The sequence below is a fragment of the Taurulus bubalis genome (assembly GCF_910589615.1).
Source record: "Taurulus bubalis genome assembly, chromosome: 5".
Lineage (NCBI taxonomy): Eukaryota > Metazoa > Chordata > Actinopteri > Perciformes > Cottidae > Taurulus > Taurulus bubalis.
The window spans coordinates 25,100,805-25,119,805 of NC_136593.1; the positions used below are offsets into that span (position 1 = coordinate 25,100,805).

The following is a 19,001-nucleotide window of genomic DNA, read 5'->3' on the forward strand; positions in this document are numbered from 1 at the left end:
TATACTTTGGCTTGCTTCTCTTAGTCGGTCAATCAGATCAACTTCCAATTACTTCTAGATAAACATAAGACTTTCATGACGCCAGCCCACAAAGATTTTGATGTTTCGTGAAACGCTGTTGCCGTGGCGACCCATCCTTCGCGGTCAACAACAAAGTCACTTTTGAGGGATTAGGCATGCTCGACACGTAACTAAACTTGGCAGACACAATTAAAGGCAAAGATGTAGTTACCTGATGTGATTTGAATGACTCAAAATGGCACTTTGGCCCCCAAAGTAGCGCCCCCTACAAATAGCGCCCCCTACAAATATTCAATTAAGCAGCTTCAGCGCTACGGTTGACCTACATGTATGAAAACCTGGTAGCCATATGTAACGCATGTAAACTTAAAAATAACTCTCTTAGGACCATGCTCTAAACTGTACAGGAAGTCAGATAGCGCCCCCTAAAAAACATGTTTGTTTTTTTGACAACCTATGAGTTGTGAAAGGCCACAGTTTTTCCCCCTCATCATCAATTGGCCTTAAATTTGGCACACATGTCCGGGTGGTTCTGCTCTACAAAAAGCTCCGGGAGAACATTTAGCTCCACCTGCTTAGAATTTCCGCCATTTTGAATTTTGTGAAAAAACATTTTTTCCTCAAATCTTCCTAAACGCGGGCTTCGATTTGTACAACATTCTCTGTGGATCATTAAAGGTTCAAGTTCATACAAATATATCAAAATCTTGTTTGTATCTCTTTGTGTTCAAAAGAAAAGGACCCATTAACTTCTTAGGGGTAAATTCAATTAAATTCAACAAAGCAGCCCTCGCAGTACGTTCAACATAGATATACAATATTTGATTGGCGTACCACACATACACTTAAAAAATAAGTCTCTTGGGACCATGCTCTAAACCGTACCAGAAGTCGGCCAATTTTATTTTCGTCCTTCATTTCTAATTCAAATTGCCATAGTTTCCCAGTAGGTGGCGCTCTGACTATGAGTTCATATTGGCATGCAGAAGTCTTCCAGCCATGCCTCTCATAAAGCATGTTAACTTTGGAACAGCTTTGACAAAGTACAGTGGAGTTACAACAGCTTGCTGCATGATCACGAACCATATGCAATAGTCGTCACACCACTTCCACGCCGTTCCATGAAACCTCAAGCTTTTGATCACTTTTAATACATATTTTTTTATATATATTTACATGCATAAAATATATATACATATATTCCATTTTCCAGAGGTCAACCTTTCTGCGAAAAAGAGGAAATATGTGTCTGTCATCACATCAAATGACAGAACTCAGTCTGCGCTTCCCACATCTTTCTGCCATTGAGAAAGAATTCAAGCTGTTCTCGACTCCCTTCCTGATGATGCAGAAGAAGTGAAGAGAGTCTGAACTAGAACTGATGGAGATGCAGTGATGAATCTCTGAAGAACCAGCTTCAGTTTCTCTCCCTACCGACTTCTACTGGAACTTGGAAAAGGCCAAATTTCCTCTGATGTGATTCCATATACCTCACCTGAGTAGCCCAGACTTTCATATATTTTTCTGTTTGTGGCCCTCGGGAAAAAAGCTTTGAAAAAAAAAAAGCTTTTTTATTTTTGACTCCATTAGAGATGGTGTATAAGAGGGTATAATTTATTCATCTCACTTATCTTTTGAGTTTCCTAACTTGCTACTTAATGTCAGCACTTAAAATACTTGAAAATGCAAATGACCTACTTGTGGCATAATTACACAATTTCAACTCAAGTTGCATAATAGCCATTGTCAGACAACCTCTAATACTCATGCCAATACATATTTGTGCTTGTAATTATTACAATTGTATGTTTTAAATATGTAAAAAAGAAAAAGAAAAAAAAAAGCCCTCTTACAGTGCATTACAGCTGTGTCTCCCAGCTCATGTACTGGGAGGCTCCTCTGATAGCAAGGTCACTTTCATTTTGTTTTAAACTATTCCTCTCTTTGCGAAAAGGTTTCTTTTAAAGTGTTAGCTAATATTTGTCAACAGGAAGCAAAGAACCAAAGACTCATTGTGAGCAAAAACCAACCTTGGATAAAATGCCTTTGCTTTATTTTTTCAGCCAAGGAGTTTGGCTTTGCTTTGATTCAATCAGCACTAAACCAATAGTGAACAGTGAATGTCATTTTAACTGTGGACTTTGACTGAGCTATCATAATCTATTTAAAAGGAACATGTATGTTTGCTGTCTGACCCAGAGTCAGATGAAAAACAATATCAATTAAATTTCGGACATCAAAAGTTAGAAATTTGAAGATTGGTGTGGTCCGAGCTAGGGCCCCAAAAGAAAGGGTGGTAGTAAGTGGGGAAGGAGCCAAACCCCCCATTGAAAGTTATCATTGAAACTAACAGTTAAAAAGTGTACTTTGCACACTGCCAAAATGGCTCAGAGGTGACTTGAAACTTTGCCTCTTGTCTTTGGTTAGGTCCCAGACCACTGTCCCATTTAATTTACGACTACATCGCTGCACATGTTTAAGATGGAAATAGAGAGCTTAGCTAACATGACATGTGAAAACGACAGGTTGGTACTCCTCTTTAGTTTAAGCTAAACAAGCAGATCCATCAGATACCAGTCAACGTAACAGTTTCTCTCCACTGGACACTGGATTAGACTGATAGTAGTCCCCTCATTTGCTTCAGAAAACAAGACAAGCGTATTTCCTAAAATGTTGGGTTGTAGTTTTAACAACACCCACACACAACTCCTCTCTGTAAATGCATCTTCCCACCTCACTAAAGGCTGCGAGGCTGCCAGTCATTCAGGGACACAAAAGTAAATGAACCATCATTGCTGATGAGAAACAATCACTAGCAGGAGGAGGGTGTTCAGACTGCGCTAAATAGAAATTGAATAAATTAGCATAGGAAGCAAGAAAATGACTCATGCAATTCAGCTGCTGCTGTAAAGGTTGTTTGCAAGTTTCTCATTTTAAAACAACACTTGTGTGTTGTGTGTCTACACAATGTTGTCTTACCGGCCAGGTGAACACACACATACATACACATATTTCCATCCTATGCCCACTTGGCTGTGGCTATGTTTTTACAGCTCCGATTCTCCTCTTTTCCTTTCTCCAAGCAGGCCTTCCTCCTCCTCCTCCTCCTCCTCCTCTTTCCCCTCCTCGTCCTCCTCCTCCTCCTCCTCCTCCTCATCCTTTCTGCATCAACTCTGCCAGCCTTATAGATCTGCTAACAGTAAACATGTCCCACTGCAGCGCTCAAGGACATTCTGCATGAGTACGCATGTACACTGCGCCAGGAGGGCACTCACGCACACACATATACAGTACGGTACACGTGTGTGTGTGTGTACATCTAGGTGATGCTCCTCTCTCCTAGTCGACCATATGGAAGTGTGTATGAAGGGAGGGAGGGGACATGTCCTGCTAGGACAGTTGACACAGCACAGATGCTAGGCCACACGCAAGCTCCTACAAATACACAGAGAAACACACATACATGCACACACATGCAACACACTGCACAATGTGTGGTGTTGTTTGAGTGGTAATGAGGCAGGAGTGGGAGGACGGCTGGTGTGCCTCCCACTGCCTTATGCTAGGGGAGTTGCCCAGCTCGCTGGTGAAATGACAGAGAGCTAGCGCAGACCACACACACACACACACACACACACACAAGGAGAGGACAATCAGTTTCCTCTGGGCACATGAGCAACACTGAATATCCCTCATTTATTAAAATTAGGAAGTGTCACTATCCTGGAATAATGTGAGAATATTGGAGCAGCTTAGAAAGAAACCAGGGTGAACTTTAATGGTGCTGTTTAGACCAGTGAGTGGTGGAGGAAGTTAAACATATTTCAACGCTCAAATGTAATAACGAATAAAGTGAACAATTTGCAAGCTTAAAAGCAGCAATGTAGTCTATGTAATATGCATTAGTTCAATATTTCTTTTTAAAATGTAACCTTTATGTGTGTACGTATGTTCCTTCGTCTTGAACTCAAAATATCAATATACATTTCACATTTTCTCAACACTTAAAACATTTCCAACATGATCATGTTGTTTATAGTTATTTCATTTAATGATTTATTGATGAGAACTAAATAATAATATTAAATTGCTCGAGGCAGCAATATTTGAAAGACTTCAACATTGCCACGGCTGAGTGTTTCCTCCATACCTGTGTAGTTTAAAGAGTAAAATTATCAAAAATGAATTGAAAGTAAAACAACTACCCAAGTAATTGTTAATCATTTAGATTAGTGTTGGTGCAGACTTGTCCACTGTCTTGATCAAAGCGTCGGGTCAAGAGAATCTTTATAGACACCACATTCTCTGTTAATCAGAACATGTATGGTGAAAAGGAAACAGTGAGAAGTGTCAGCACCACTACCTTTGGACGCCTCCGTGCCATACGGCCCGCTGCCGCTGTCAGTCAAGTCGGGCAGCCAGGCGTCTTTGACTGCTGACTTGAACATGTGGCGGTTGTCGAGGCTCTGGATGGGCCTGAAGTTGCTGCGCAGATACTCAACCGACTTAACATGGTCCTGCTGCTCCGTAGTGAAGATTGAGTAGAAAGCTTCCAACTGGTGCCGCGAACATGTCAGAGACAGAGATGGAGAGGAAAGAGTTAGTGCCAAGCAGAACTCACGTCCTGTGGTGATCCTGACTTTGGGGTTTTTGTGTCCATCAAACAGCAGGAAGAACGACTTTCACTCACTCCACCAAATATACAATATGTTGTATGCATGCAACGCAGATATCTAATTGAAATATATGATAAGATTACATTGTAATGATCCCATGAGGAAACTGGGTCACAGCTGCAGCAAAGCAAAGGCTTTACAGAAAAAATTATTATTCAGAGGAGAATATTTAAAAAACATGACCAATAATCCCAACAACACAAGAAAAAACTGTATAAATAAACAAATATAGTGAATAATATCACTGGGACACTTTTTGAAATAGTATACACAACATTCAAATTATTCCAAACTATAAACAAAACAATATTTCTCCAGCAGCAGTGTGGATTAAAAATAATGAGGTTCACAGTTTTTTTTGTTTTTCTTAAGGTGTTAATGTAACATTTACAGAATCACCCTCATTGCCTTTCTTGCCGTCAAATAAAAGGGATGGAAAGCAATCTCACAACTGTAGGTTGAGCCAGGGAATGATTAGCTTAGTTTAGCACACATCTTAGTTATCGCTAAGTAAACCGAAAAAATTATATTTCTAGTTGTAGGAAGAGTAATGGAGGTGAAGTCCAGGAAGACACTGCTCTAGGGCTGCAACAACGAATCGATAAAATCGATAAAAATCGATTATCAAAAGTGTTGGCAACGAATTTCATTATCGATTCGTTGTGTCGCGCGATTATTACGCCGGGCAATAAGTCGCGGAGAATAAAAAAAAGAGCGGAGCAGAGCAACTGGCCGGCCAGCGTTTCTGAGATCGGAGTGAGACACGAGAAAAGCTGAGGTTGTGATGTTCTCAAAAATAGAAGATCTTTGACAAGTCGAGTCTTGGCCAATCAGCGTCTTCATGTTCCTCTAACTTGTTGTTAATGGAAGCTAGTCAGCTTGCTATCGCGTTAGCTAACGTGTTTGGGTTGTGTATTGTCGTTAAAGTTCCGTTACGTTCCGTTACAGTTCAGTCTTGCTTGTAAAAAAACGTAACGTGATGAAACATGCCGTCACCCCCCGGTCTGGTTCAGTTCACGCTGTCACTCGTTAACGTTAAACCGGCGGATCTGGCTGCAGGTTTTTTTAATTTTTTACTCAAAGTAGAATGAAGCAAATCACGTCGTTGGGTTTAGCCAACAACGTGACGTCGTGGTCATAAGAGACCCAGAATGAAAGAGTTTAAGGAAGAGGACGCTCTATATGGAGCAGTACAGCTTCCCTCTGTCCCAGTATTTCATACATATTGATAAAGCAGGGTATGTAAATGCAGCCTCTGGAGGGATCAATTACAGTAAAAAGGGCTCACATTTGGGAGATGTAAAGCATAGATGTGTATGTTTTTAGTGTTAGTCCATTTTGTTGTTTTAATTAACAGCTCAGGGATGTTCAAGGAGCAACCTGTTTGTGCACTTTCTGAAGATGTTTTGCACTGTCACTTCTGTCTTTGAATAAAGGGTTGGAAATGAACGCTTTTTTGATAAAAACATTTTTTTATCTGATTCATCGATTAATCGAAAAAATAATCAACCGATTAATCGATTATTAAAATAATCGTTAGTTGCAGCCCTACACTGCTCCCTGCTTTTGTTTGCCTATACAGTCTGAAAACAGAATTGTACAAAGTGTTGTGTATTGAGCTTACTTTTAGGCATTTTTTAACTGGCCCCGATACTTTTCCCAAGATTTTAGTTAGGCTAAAATAAGTCTTCATGTGAAGATAAAAAAATACATAATAAAAACGTCAACAGGTTAAAACCAGGATGTCAAAAGCCAATGTCTCTCCCGTGGTCGGAATCCAAAAACATGTTAGGAATACAATTGAAGAAATTCATACAAGCACAATGGAATGACATATGGACAGAACAAAGACACAGAGATTCACATTGCACTGGTCATTAAACACAGTAAAGTACTCATATCTAACAATCAAATAAGATGCATTTGGCATATTCAGATACATCAGAACATTCTAATGAGCAGTTTCCACAGTAAGTCACTTTTCCAGGCTTTAAACCAAACAATTAAATCACAGGGAAGAGGAAAAGTCGACTCCCTGATCCAGACCGGAGGGAGAAGTGGCCCTGAGGGTTTCCAACCAAAAGGTCTCTCACCAGAGGAGATGCTTGGATCTGTCAACTGCCAACCCTTCACCCAGACCTGTTACTTCAAAAACATGAACTTTCAGTGAGTGTGGGTCCTTGTGGCCTGCCTCTCTGAAGTGCTGGCCCTGGGGATAATTGCAGTTATGGAGTTCTGATTGCATATTCATGTTCTGCCAGTCTGCCTTTCAGGCTGTGGTATAATGCAAGCACAGATGCACTCCAAACAGCACTACAAATAGTTGGAGTTGGCCAAGTCCTTGAAATACTCAGTGTTTTGATAAACAAATTGAAATAAAGAGTTGTAACAAGTAATGTTGTCAAATTAATCGCAGAAACGGCATCTGAAAGAGCCAATGCTATGGTAGACAAAAAAGCTCAATCTAGTTGCCAAACTCATGACAGACGCGTAATGAATGGCAAATCAGAAATATCCAAAGTACGCTGGTCTGATTCTTGGTGCCAATTGTGGCCCAATGCTACGTTGTGTGCTGCTAATACTGGCCAAACCACCAAAACCTGCTCAAATTGAATTGAGCAAAGTTATATGGGCCAAAGCTGTTTTACATTGGGTCACAACCGGCTGGATTTGGCTGAATGCTGAATGGTTTGGGAAGCGAGGAGGTACTTCTGGAAGGACGTTTGTGGCTACAAGAAGTAATTTGTACACTGTAGTTGCTGTGATTGGTTAAACGGTTACCAAAGTAGCTTTAATATGTATTTAGCCGCCATGTTCATCAAGCTGTGAACATTTTGTACTGCTTTGGGTTGATATTGAAGTTGGCCTCTTCCTGCATGTTGCCATTTGTCAAATGCATGCTGTGTGGCAAGACGTGCAACCAGACATGGATTTGCACTGTGTGACTGAAGTGTCATCTTTCTGTCTGTGTTGGCAGATGGATACTCTGTACAATGTGTTTGGAAGCAATGCACACAGACAAACAGCTTGTGTGCAAGCAAGTGTTAGAGAAGGGAGGAGGCGTTGAGAGGCAGATTCAGTTTCACAAAGGTAAACGTCTCAGCGAGGAGATGTCTGAGCACAGCAAATTATATTTTTGTCCTGTATCACAATCTGGTGCTCGGAAATAGAAACAAAAACCTGCAACTAAACCACAGCAAAATAAGGTGTGAAAGAATTTTGAAGGGGTTGTCCATAACTTACTGTAAATTGTACTTAAGTGACTCTTCTCCAACCTCATGGCTCAAAAGTAAGGATTGCCTGCAAGTAAAAGGCCGTGCAAGGCTAGTAAATCACCAACTCACTTGCCCATTTGGGCAAAGGATGAAACACATAGTTTTTTCCCCAGAGCTGATGATGTAAAATAGTTAAGGAGTGAGCCATCTTGTTTCCTTCTCATCTCTGTTGAGGATTGCATATGCTCAGTACCGATTATGTTTTGTTATTTTTTGATAATGTATTCTGATAATAAATTAAGACATTTGCAAAGATGAAATTAAATGGGTAGATATCTGACTTGTGCAAGTGAAAAAAATAAAAACACTACTGTTGAAAACTATGATCTACTATTACCACTTTTGTCGAAAAAGAAAGAATGAACCATAGCCCAAAGCAGATCATTTACAAACAAATGAAGAAGATTAATTAAAGTAAAAAGACTGCTAATAGCCTTGAAAGAAAATGCTAATTAAACCTTGCAAAAAAATAGTGTTTAGATTGAAATGAGAAATAACTTCCCCACGGCGGCTCTAGCAGTTTTACTTTGATTTAAACACTGTGTAGAATCGTCTGGGGACCACGAATATCCACGCAAAAATATGATGGCTATGGGGAACTAGGTGTTTGGAACAAAGCAGGATGCCAGGATAAGCCGACTTTCATCCCCATTCTTAGGCCCCACCTACAGCGAGGGGAAAACAGCAGAGGAGGAAAGCAGACAGTTTTTTTAAGAGCACCCCTCCATCCCCCAAGCTCCTGAAAAACAAATGTAAAACGCCCATAAAACATCAGCTTGCCAGCGTTGGTGACCAGCTTTAGGGGTGACTTTCGGAGATGATGAAAGTAAAATTTGAGCGTCAAAGCAAAGGATTAATAAGAAAAAAGCCCAAGTCTGATTCCACTGTTTCCCGAGCCATGGTAAACCCTCAGGGTTTAGGATGGACAAAGACTGAAGATGGAGGTAACGTGACACAACTGCAGCAATAGACACAGAGCCGTGCACAGCTCTTTAGCCCGCTCCTTTGTGTAAGGCTTTCTAGGAGTAGCTCGCTTGTGAACTGCTGATTTATCTTTAGTCCTTTCTGCCTTCTTTAGATAGACGGTTACATTTCCCATCATGCCTTTGTAAAGCTTTGGAAACAGGCAGGGATTTGTTTTTGCTTTCAATTGAAAGAGGGGGGACTTCAGTTCCTCGTCGGAAATGGCTGTCTGACGGCAAGGTAGAGAGGGGGAAATATTCTAAATATAGCGAACACTTAAACTGGTATTGATTCTTTGAGAAGTCTAAAATAGGTTTTACTGCTGTCCAGCGCTGCTACTACTTCTACAAACAGGAGATGAGCCGACAGCCATCTGCTGTCGGTAATACCTCATACAAACCCACTTCAAAAATTAGGAACTTTCCCTTTAAGGATGGAGTAAGTCCTCAGGTCATGAGGGACTGTAAGTAATGCCTGTGCAATGTCCTAAAAAGTTTGATAAACCAAACTCAAAGTGTGAAATCAGCAGCGCCTCTAAATGTGTGTGAGATTAAGAGCATATTTTCTCAGAATGCTCACAACGGTTTGGCTTTACTGTTTGATGACTTGCACTGTAAACATCCTTACTGTGTGTGTGTGTGTGTGTGTGTGTGTGTGTGTGTGTGTGTGTGTGTGTGTGTGTGTGTGTGTGTGTGTGTGTGTGTACTATTTATGGCCTGCCTCCAATTTGTGTTTCTCCTCACACAGTGGACTGCAGTCGTACACGAGGCTGAGAGCCGTCAGCCCTTCCTCCAGCTCTGGATCAAACACAGACAGCGCTGGCATACACACTACAGTGCAACCTCACACCAGGCCATGTTGTAGCTCCCACCTTCACATCGGCCGCTGATCTGAGTTGAAATCACCATACCAGCAGAGCATAAAGCCTTGTTCACAGCAACAACTAGCAGAGTGAGATTCCTCTGACAGCATAGGCAGATTACAAGCAGGGTAACAACATAATTTATCAAACAGGGACACAGCCTTTTTTTGACAATGACAAAGTTGTATTTTCACTTTTAAAAACAATGAATAATAATAAATGCGCATGTCTTCTAAATCCATGAAAAGATTATTATTATTATCAATAGATTATTTAAAAGATTATTTGCATTTGTTTAGATAATATATATATATATATATATATATATATATATATATATATATATATATATATATATATATATATATATATATATATATATTTAACATGTTGTTGCATTTTAAAAAACTATAGATCAATGTTTAGGGAAGGATTGATCAGACTCGCTGCAGCATCAGATGGAAATTGTCGGAAACTCTGCAGGAAAGGGCAGATGCAGGCTTTAAAAAGGTTTCTGCCCACACCTCTACGTACCAAAGTATCTAGTCAGTTGACATCCAGGCAACCAAATGGTAAACACCTAACTTACTCATTATTCTTAGCATTGTTTTGAGCGTATCACACTGACAAAACACAAGTGATGGGGCCAACTAGTTTTCTTCTCTAATGATTGGGTGGCTTGGGATCACTGCACCTACGCAAGGGCTTAGGTAGTCCGCTCACTGAGGTGTACATTTGACTTGTGTGGCAATTATCTCCTGCTGTATCCACAACTTTAACGAGAAGAAGTCTGCCTCAGTCTTGCTTTTCCCACTCTGCCTCTCTGTTCTTCTCCTTCAGGCACATTCTCTCTTCCCAGCTCCCTGCGTTGCCCTTTTCCATCATCCACTAGATGTCCTCTGACCTTTGCTGTCTGCCTGCTTACCCGTTTCCTCTTTTCCTCAGCAGCCCTGCATTTATCTGGCCCGTTTTCACATGCCTTTGACTTCCAGCCATCTGAACCTGTACTTGTATCAGTACCTGTAACGGACTGTACTATACTTGTACCTAATCTGTTCCTGATTTCCATTGTGCCCCATCCTGTGTTTTGACCTGTTCATACTTCCATCCTGTTGCCAACCTGTAAGGCCAACCTTGACCTTCACCTTAAGGGAATATTCTTCCAACTTCCCTGATGTAAATAGTATCTGTCTTTGAGTCCTCCCCTGTTTGCTGTTTGTTTTTTTAAACCAATTTGAGAGTTTTCATAGGTTTCATAGGCTAGAGCTTTGGCAGTTGGACAGTTGTTGTCTTCTAGCTCAAACAAACACAGGACTTTTGTCCAGGAGAATGATGTACCCTGTGAAAAACTAAACGTGAACGTTGACATTTTGTCACATGAGCCGTTAGTGTAGTTCCACTTGAGGCACTTGTGGTAGTCACATACATAATCAAGATAACATCAACCACACTTTATTCCCAACCCTAAGTAAGTGGTTGGTTACTAACCTAACTTCCTGTGTTCTTTCTTAAGAACTGCCTGACTTGATGTATTGGTGTGAGAATGGGTTTGAGCCTCGCTAACATTTAAGGATGTTCCTTTACATCTGCATCAGTCTGTTTGTCATCATAAACATGCAGCAGTTGTACTGGAATGAATCCTGGAAGTGGACCAGTCCAGAGAGTTTGACAGAGTATAAACTGAGCCGAGATGACATGAACATAAAAAAGTTTAAACCGCACAGCTCAGTCTCATGGTTAATTAATGTCCATTTTCCATAAAGTGTATTACACGGATAGGGGACAATGGACAATCTTCTTATTTCCTTTTGTAGTCTAAAATATGCAGGCTAGAGAGAGCCTTGCTGGCCATATGTCAGCATTGGAGTACTGTAATCTTTCCAATAATAATTATGGCCAAATAGTCACCTTTTAATGTTAATACTAAAATTATTATTAAGGCTATCCAGTGTTTTAACTGCCTTCCAATGAATACATCTATGTGTAAATAGGACCTGCTTCAATAGGCCTAAATAGGACCTGCTTCACATTAATTAATATATTTATTAAATGTACCATAAATGTTTAAAAATAAAATGTTGCTCTACCATATTTAGCCCTGATTTACTCTTAGTATACTTAGTATAAATGTATATAAGCATGCAAATCACCAAATGAATGCTTACTGAGGAGCTATTTTACAATCTAACAGAGCTAAATCTTCTGAAAGACCTCGAGGAGAAAAATAAACCCATATGGCTGCATCTTAGCTGCTTTCTGAAAATGTTGGCACATTTGCACACAATGCCAGATGGGAAATTATAAAAAAATCCCACATGTCCCACTTGGAATTGCTACTAGGAGGCTGATCTCAACAGTACTTCCCAGTTGGCAGCTCGTATTCAGGGTGAATGCAACGTGAGACCAGCGCGGCATAAGCCTTCTTAGGTTGGTAACATCCTCTCTCCCACACTCACTCCCTCTCTCTTTTTCTCTTTCTCTCTCACACACACACACACACACACACACACGTACACACGTCAGACGCACAAATACAAGTGTGGCAGGTCCACATGACTGTTTGAAAGGAAGGCATTTTGGTTGTTGTGTAAGAACCTGAGCATCGATCCACTCTAAAAGCAGGCCCAAAGCAACGGCTGTCACTCCCGCTGACCTACTTCAACTCCAAAACAAAAGACGAGCAGAGAGAGCGGCGAGAAATAACATACAAAGAGGCAGAGAAAGACAATAACTGGAGTCACCATCTGTGTTAATTCTTTTCCCAACCTCCTCCTTTTATCTTCCTCCATAATGTTTTCTCTGGAGAGTCTCACAGCGGAAAAAAATAGGGGAAACAAAAGGACTTCAAAAGAGGCTTTTAAACATGTTGAGAAAGACTAATGGTCAGGAAGGATGGATGATGCCCCCATCGCTCGCTTCCTCGTGGACTCATTGTTGATTCATTTCCCTGTTTCATATTTCATTGCTTTTTGCATCATTTCTGATGTGTTTACTTTGAATTCTTGCTTTTTATTCTTTTCTTTTTATAATAGTTCAATGTATTTTATGAGGTACCGCGTTCAGAGAATGAACCAGACGGACAGATAACCGGAAAGTTTCTTACGACATTATGAGGTCAAAGTTGAATTAAAACAACTTTCAAATGATATCCCACGTTAGTCTTTGTATCATGTGGAATGACTCAGACTATGATCTGCAGAATGAATACTAGGAAAGAAGTATTTCCGATCACAAGAAGAAAACCGTGGTGTCATTTTAGATTCTGACCTCAATTTGAAAGCTTATTTTAATTAATTAACCAAAACTGCCTTCTATCATGTGTGCAACATGACAAAGGGGAGAGCTCTACTGAAGTAGAACGATGCAGAAAAGCGTGTTCATTCTTTTCTTTCTAGCTGTCTTGACCACTGTAATGCTTGCAAAGCTACACAGCATTCACAATGCTGCTGCCAGTAAACTAAACTGAGTGATCATGCATCACCTGTATCTGTTATAATTCATGTTAAAGTCCTTCTGTTAGTGCTAGTCAGTTAGTGAGGTACTAAATGGCCTCACTCCTTTTTATATCACAGACCGACTATTGTTTTATGCTCTAAGAACCCTAAGATACTCCCCAGCTGCTCCTTTTACTGTTCCCAGAGTCGCCACATAAACCTTTGGGGAGGCTCCTTTTAGCATCTACGCCCCAAAAATACTCAAACACATCTCTTTAATATTGACTTCAACTAGAAGCTGTCGCTTTTCAGTCTTTTATGATTTTTGTAATTTTTAGATTAAAGAAACTTATTTTCTCCCTTCCTCCTTGTGTATGTGTTTTAAACTTGTGTAGTTATTAAAAAACACGTTCGCTGCATTCATGAAAGGTGCTCTATATATAACATCCCTTCATAGTTATTCAAGGCAGAGCTTAAAGAACTATGACGAATCCCTGATCAGGTTCTCACACAACTCACCCAATTGATTGCGTTTACTGTGGAGATCAGACTTTATTTCCCTGTTTAGCTTTTAGGGCAGGGCCTCCTTCTTACTCCTCCTCCTCCTCCTCCTCCTCCCCCTCCTCCAAGGCAACAGATGCTCCACCCTAAAGCCGAGGATGTTGTCTCAGGGATAAACTCTGTGAAACAAGTCTTGTTCTGTCTGTCATTTCGTGAAGCTGGATTTTCCCTCAAAACTACACGTTGGTACGACGATGATGGAGATGCTGATTGGTCAGCTTGGGCTGCATGTGCAAGATGAAGCGAAACAAAAAAAAATCAGCTCCTTTTCAGTAAAACCCTTCTAAAGAAGCTACTTCCAGCAGAAACCTAAGTACACTTTGGTGCTAAAGTACTGCAGTGCATTGAAGGGCAGCATGCTCTCTTCAGCTCTGTCTTTATTTGTGTTTTCTTTGTAATCTACCACTTGCTTACCCAGAAAACCCTGACTTATGCACCTGTTCATCATGATGGGCCTCGACAGAGAGTAACACAACACATGTTGGCTCTGTCTGCCTCTTTGAAGGACCTGAGCCGCAAAGGTGGATCCATAATAGGACCGATAGCTCAGCTGAACTTGCACCTCCTTTGAGTCCATCCACACAGATGCTTTCATCTTTCACAGTTCACTGGCAGTAATTTGTCAATAATGTGAAAGATGGCTCAGAACATTTTCAAAGTTAACAGCAGAATGAATCCTGTTTAACAAACCCGGCCCGACCTTCCCTACTCTCAACTAAATCAGATCCAATTAAGGTTAAGTTATGTTTAACTATATTCTATTACTCAAATGAACACACAAGGCCTCATTCCTTGATAGATTTTGAAGTAACCTTGTTATATTTACTGGATTAATTTGCAGCAAGGACAGGCACGGTAGGGAAATAGATACTGCTCACTACTGTGTTGGCCCCAAAGTGCTGTGGAATATTGAAAACAAGTCAAACGTCCTGAGATAGTCCTGAATAAATAGCATATATGAAGCAACGATGTATGTGTTACCTAAGGGATCCAGATATATCTCTTAGAGATAAAAAAAAATACAGCTTCAGAAAGAATAAATAGCTACAAAAAGAAGGAATACAGTGCTGGGAAAACATGGAGCAAGTATGAAATGTGTTATTGTCAAATTATGTCTGCTATGATCACTATAAACTCAGAGAACCATGACTGAAAGGCCTGGCAACCTCTGTCAGTGTTCTCAGTGTTTTTCCATTTGTTGCTGAATGAACTACAAACAATCAAAACGACCTCACTTCCATGGAGTCTCGACTTTTCGCTCTGAAACTCAAATTGAGTTTAGCTGCATTCTGTTTGTCTGATTATCTTTGCCATGTGTATTATACTTGAATAAAGTCTGGGAATGAGGAATAGATTTTTTTCCTCAAAGGAACAGTGTGCAGTAGAGGGTTTATGTCAATGGTGCTCGTGTGGGTAAAGTATTGATGTAAGCAATTCTGTTATTGTTGTGAGAGTTTCTGGTGCTTGATCTGGAGACTTTAAGATTAATAAATCCTACAAAGTCTCGACACCTCACTTGTCAGAGTCTTTCCACTGACACCGATATGTTTTAGCCTGGCAGAAGCCAGAGGGGCGCTTGTGCAGATCAACTGAGGACCACACGCTGAATGAGAGGTAGGCTGTGGTTAGAGCTGCACTGTAGTCATCCTCTAGAACTGTGCGACAAGTTACAACACAAACTCTTTCATGTCCCTATACATAAAACAGAAAAAGACATTAATCAAATACTCTGTTTTCTTGCGGGTTTACACTGCTGTTGGCACAGAAAAGGGAAAAGAACTGAGGGAAAATGTAGAAGCTGAGTTGGGGAAGAAGATGGAAGTCAGGTTCCCGACTGTCTCCTCAGTCTTTTCAACATCTCCTCACTGTCTGCTTTACATTGATCTGCTCTTATAACTTCTTCACTGCTGCTCTAAAGCAAACACCTTCGGCCTTATAAGGTGATGAGTCTGCCAAATGTTCTTCAGACTGGGGTAAGAAGATGAGATCCTTTTTTTCTTGTCTTTTGCAAAACACTGGATTTGCTGTTCAAAATGACAACTCATATCTCAGTTCATCCCCATTTTCAGTGAGAAGTCTGCTTTATAAAAGCACATGAAACTACAGATGGTTCTGCATGAAAATGATGAGTAGTTTGACATTTTCAGTTCTTCAGAAAAAGAAAAAGAAAACACAGTTCTCATTAAATGTTTTGGCCTTCCTATTCTTAAAACTAACACAGGATTTACAAGAGAAAAACAAATATTGGACTTAATGGCAGATCAGTGTTTGTATGCAGTAAATATGTAGCGCAGGGCTTTAGTTCATAACATGTACATAACAACATATTTTGGCATTTAGTTTTGGGGTGTGCTTGTCTCTAATATAAGCCTGCTTCAAATAAAGGCTTAGTACACTCTACAGCTAAAATAATTAATTGAGAATAGACAGTTATTTTTCCGTGACTACGTTGTTTTGACTGCACCTATGCAATCACATTATGTTATGCACATTACTTAACTATTGTATCTAAATACCTGTGACGGAACATAACAATATCTGGGTAAGTAGGTGACTGGTAGAGCAACAACTCAAGCCCCTCATGCAGGATGCAATATATGAATGAATTTCCTCTTATTTTAGTTTGTATCCACATCTATACCCACTGGTGAATTCTGGCATTCACCAATATATTTTTGATCTCTTCTCTTCGGTAAGAGACAATTTTACAAGTGGTCGAGAGATTCATCATCTAACACACCTGGTAAAAGCACATTATGAGGGTTTGTTGTATCTGGAGTTGCCTTTTTTTTACTTCTTCTCTTAACAGTAGATATACAATACATTTAAGAGAATATTGCTTTTTGGTTTTACTTCAAGACAAAAGATCATATTGAATACCGGCCAGTTAGCAAAATGTTGTCAGGGGATGAGAAACAAGATGGAGGAGAATGTGGCCATTTGTGTCTATAACACAAAATGCAGCATCAACAATCCCTTCAGTGATCTCATCTGACAGTCAGGACACTTTGGCCATTTGGCATCCAATTGAATTTGGCTTTACATTTTTGTCATGAGGGATTAAAAAAGCTGCAATAAGCCAATTCACTTGCGGGGCTAAGTACATTAGTGTAGGGCTTTCATGTGAAGTTCAACTTTGGTGAGCTTCTCACAGAAGTGTGGGCACCATTGCTATTATTTCAGCAGTTATACAATCACACAGATAACAGTTTTCTTCCTTTTATCCATTTGCAAACTTTATGGATATTTACAAAGAAGAGGCAGTGGAATCTAATATGACGTTAAATAGGTGCAGCTTTGACAACAGTGACTGTTGTCAAAGCTGCACCTATTTAATGTCATATTAGTCTGTAGACACCATGTCTACAGACCTGTTATCCTGCAAATGAAGCCAGGTCATCACATGAAGTAAAACCAGCAACATTTAGATCGAGGAATAAACAGAATAGATGCAAGTGAGTTTACACTATGTATATGAATGTATGCTTGATATTCTTAGATTTTTATGAAGAAAAGAACTAGGATACATGAATGTGGTCACTTTTTGGGTAATGTTTTATTCAGGCTGTCTATTTGATTCAAAAGTTTTGTCCCTAAATGTATCAAAACCACTAACCTCAGAGGATAAGCATTTAATGTATTATATCAGTTTAAACCCCTTGAGATGTACCACAAATAAAGCAAATAATGAGACAACATTTGTCATTTTTGATTGTTTACACTGAATTCAGCATTGTTAAAATTATCCAAAAAGATGGGTGAGCTGGGCATCTCTAAAAGTTATATTTTCTCCCTTTCCTGCTGATCCTATCGCTGTCCACAGACACAGAGACTTACAAGTCTGTCATGGCTAGTAATAAGCTAAATAAAAACAGGAAAGGAATAGGTCCAGTTTAATTATTCCAAGCTGATGGAGTCATGAGTTTTTTTTTCATCATATTCCTTGGAGACGAAGGTGACTATAAAAGGAAGCTGATCAGAGTATCTTAGTAAATCATTTGAAATATAAAAGAGATAAGAAGAAGAAAATGCATTTAAAAATAACTTAATATCAAATAAATTGTTCCCAAGGGAGCCATCAACCATTGTGCAATGGTAGAAAAATAACATCCCAATATGAATCTGCAGAGCGTTTGTATAACATTAATATAAAGAAGATTGGTTTAAGAAGCATTTTGATAACAATTTCAGCATAGTCTGGGATTGGTAAAATATATCTCTTTCTGACATTAAATAAAAAGAACATTTCGATGTATATATAATAGTATATACATCGATCTGTGGCTCATGAGGAGCGTGGTCGTCCTGCAACCGCTTCACAGCAGCCCACTGCTCCTAAATTGCTCAGGATGGGTTCAATGCAGGATAAATTTCATGTATGTAGGTAAAATATGTAATATGACGAATGTAATAAAGATTAAAGATTTGCATGTAATTCTGGAACAATCAATTACATGCATTTCATCCATTAAATAATGGTAGATCATTTATACAAATAAAAAAGTGTCCTTAAGTAGAACCCTGAGGCACCCCTTTTTGCTGAGTTATCTGATTTACATACACAACAAAGTATTGCGTTCTGCTATGAAGACACAGATACATTACCAACAATGCATGTTGGGAAAGGCCAGCGTCATGGAGTTAGATATAAAACCAAACTAAAGTTAAGACGTTGAAATAATAATTTCATAACAATGGTTCTTGGAATTAATAGTTGAATTTAAACCAAGTTGGCAGATGCAGCTGGGGGGGCTATACATATGTAATCTCAAGCAGAATTAATTCACTAATTGAAAAAAACTTGAAGCGGTTTTCCTCTACATGAAGTTTAAGTAACTCAAAAGCCAAGTTAGATGAAACGTGTGAGATATGTTTCAAAAAGTGTAATCATATTTGGTTTGTGCAAGGCAACCCATGCTCTAAATAAATATGTTTTTGGTACAAGGCTAATACCAATAAAATACATAATTATCAACCATTCAATAATATCCACTTAGCAAGCAAATGTGAATCCAAATGTTCAATCATAGCTGGAGTTACAATGGATCTAGCTAAAAGTAAGTAGAAAGGCCCATTGTTAACATTCATACAAACACACATAATACACATCACAGACAAAACAAGCAGCATCAGACAAATTAAGTCCAGAATAGGCGTAAAACCAACACAGGCCATCTCAAAAGTCACACAAAACATGAGCGATGAGGGA

At 39.6% G+C, this 19,001-nt stretch overlaps 1 protein-coding gene across 1 annotated transcript in view; it reads right to left on the minus strand.

The window, feature by feature from the left end:
- LOC306736344 (receptor-type tyrosine-protein phosphatase gamma-like) overlaps window positions 1-19,001 on the minus strand; it is a gene marked incomplete at both ends in the record, with an annotated part of 390,476 nt that overhangs the window by 61,375 nt on the left and 310,100 nt on the right. Inside the window, one exon of the mRNA XM_079217969.1 lies at window positions 4,385-4,577. Coding sequence (XP_079074095.1) covers window positions 4,385-4,577 — 193 coding nt within the window. The remainder of the gene's footprint in view (window positions 1-4,384; window positions 4,578-19,001) is intronic.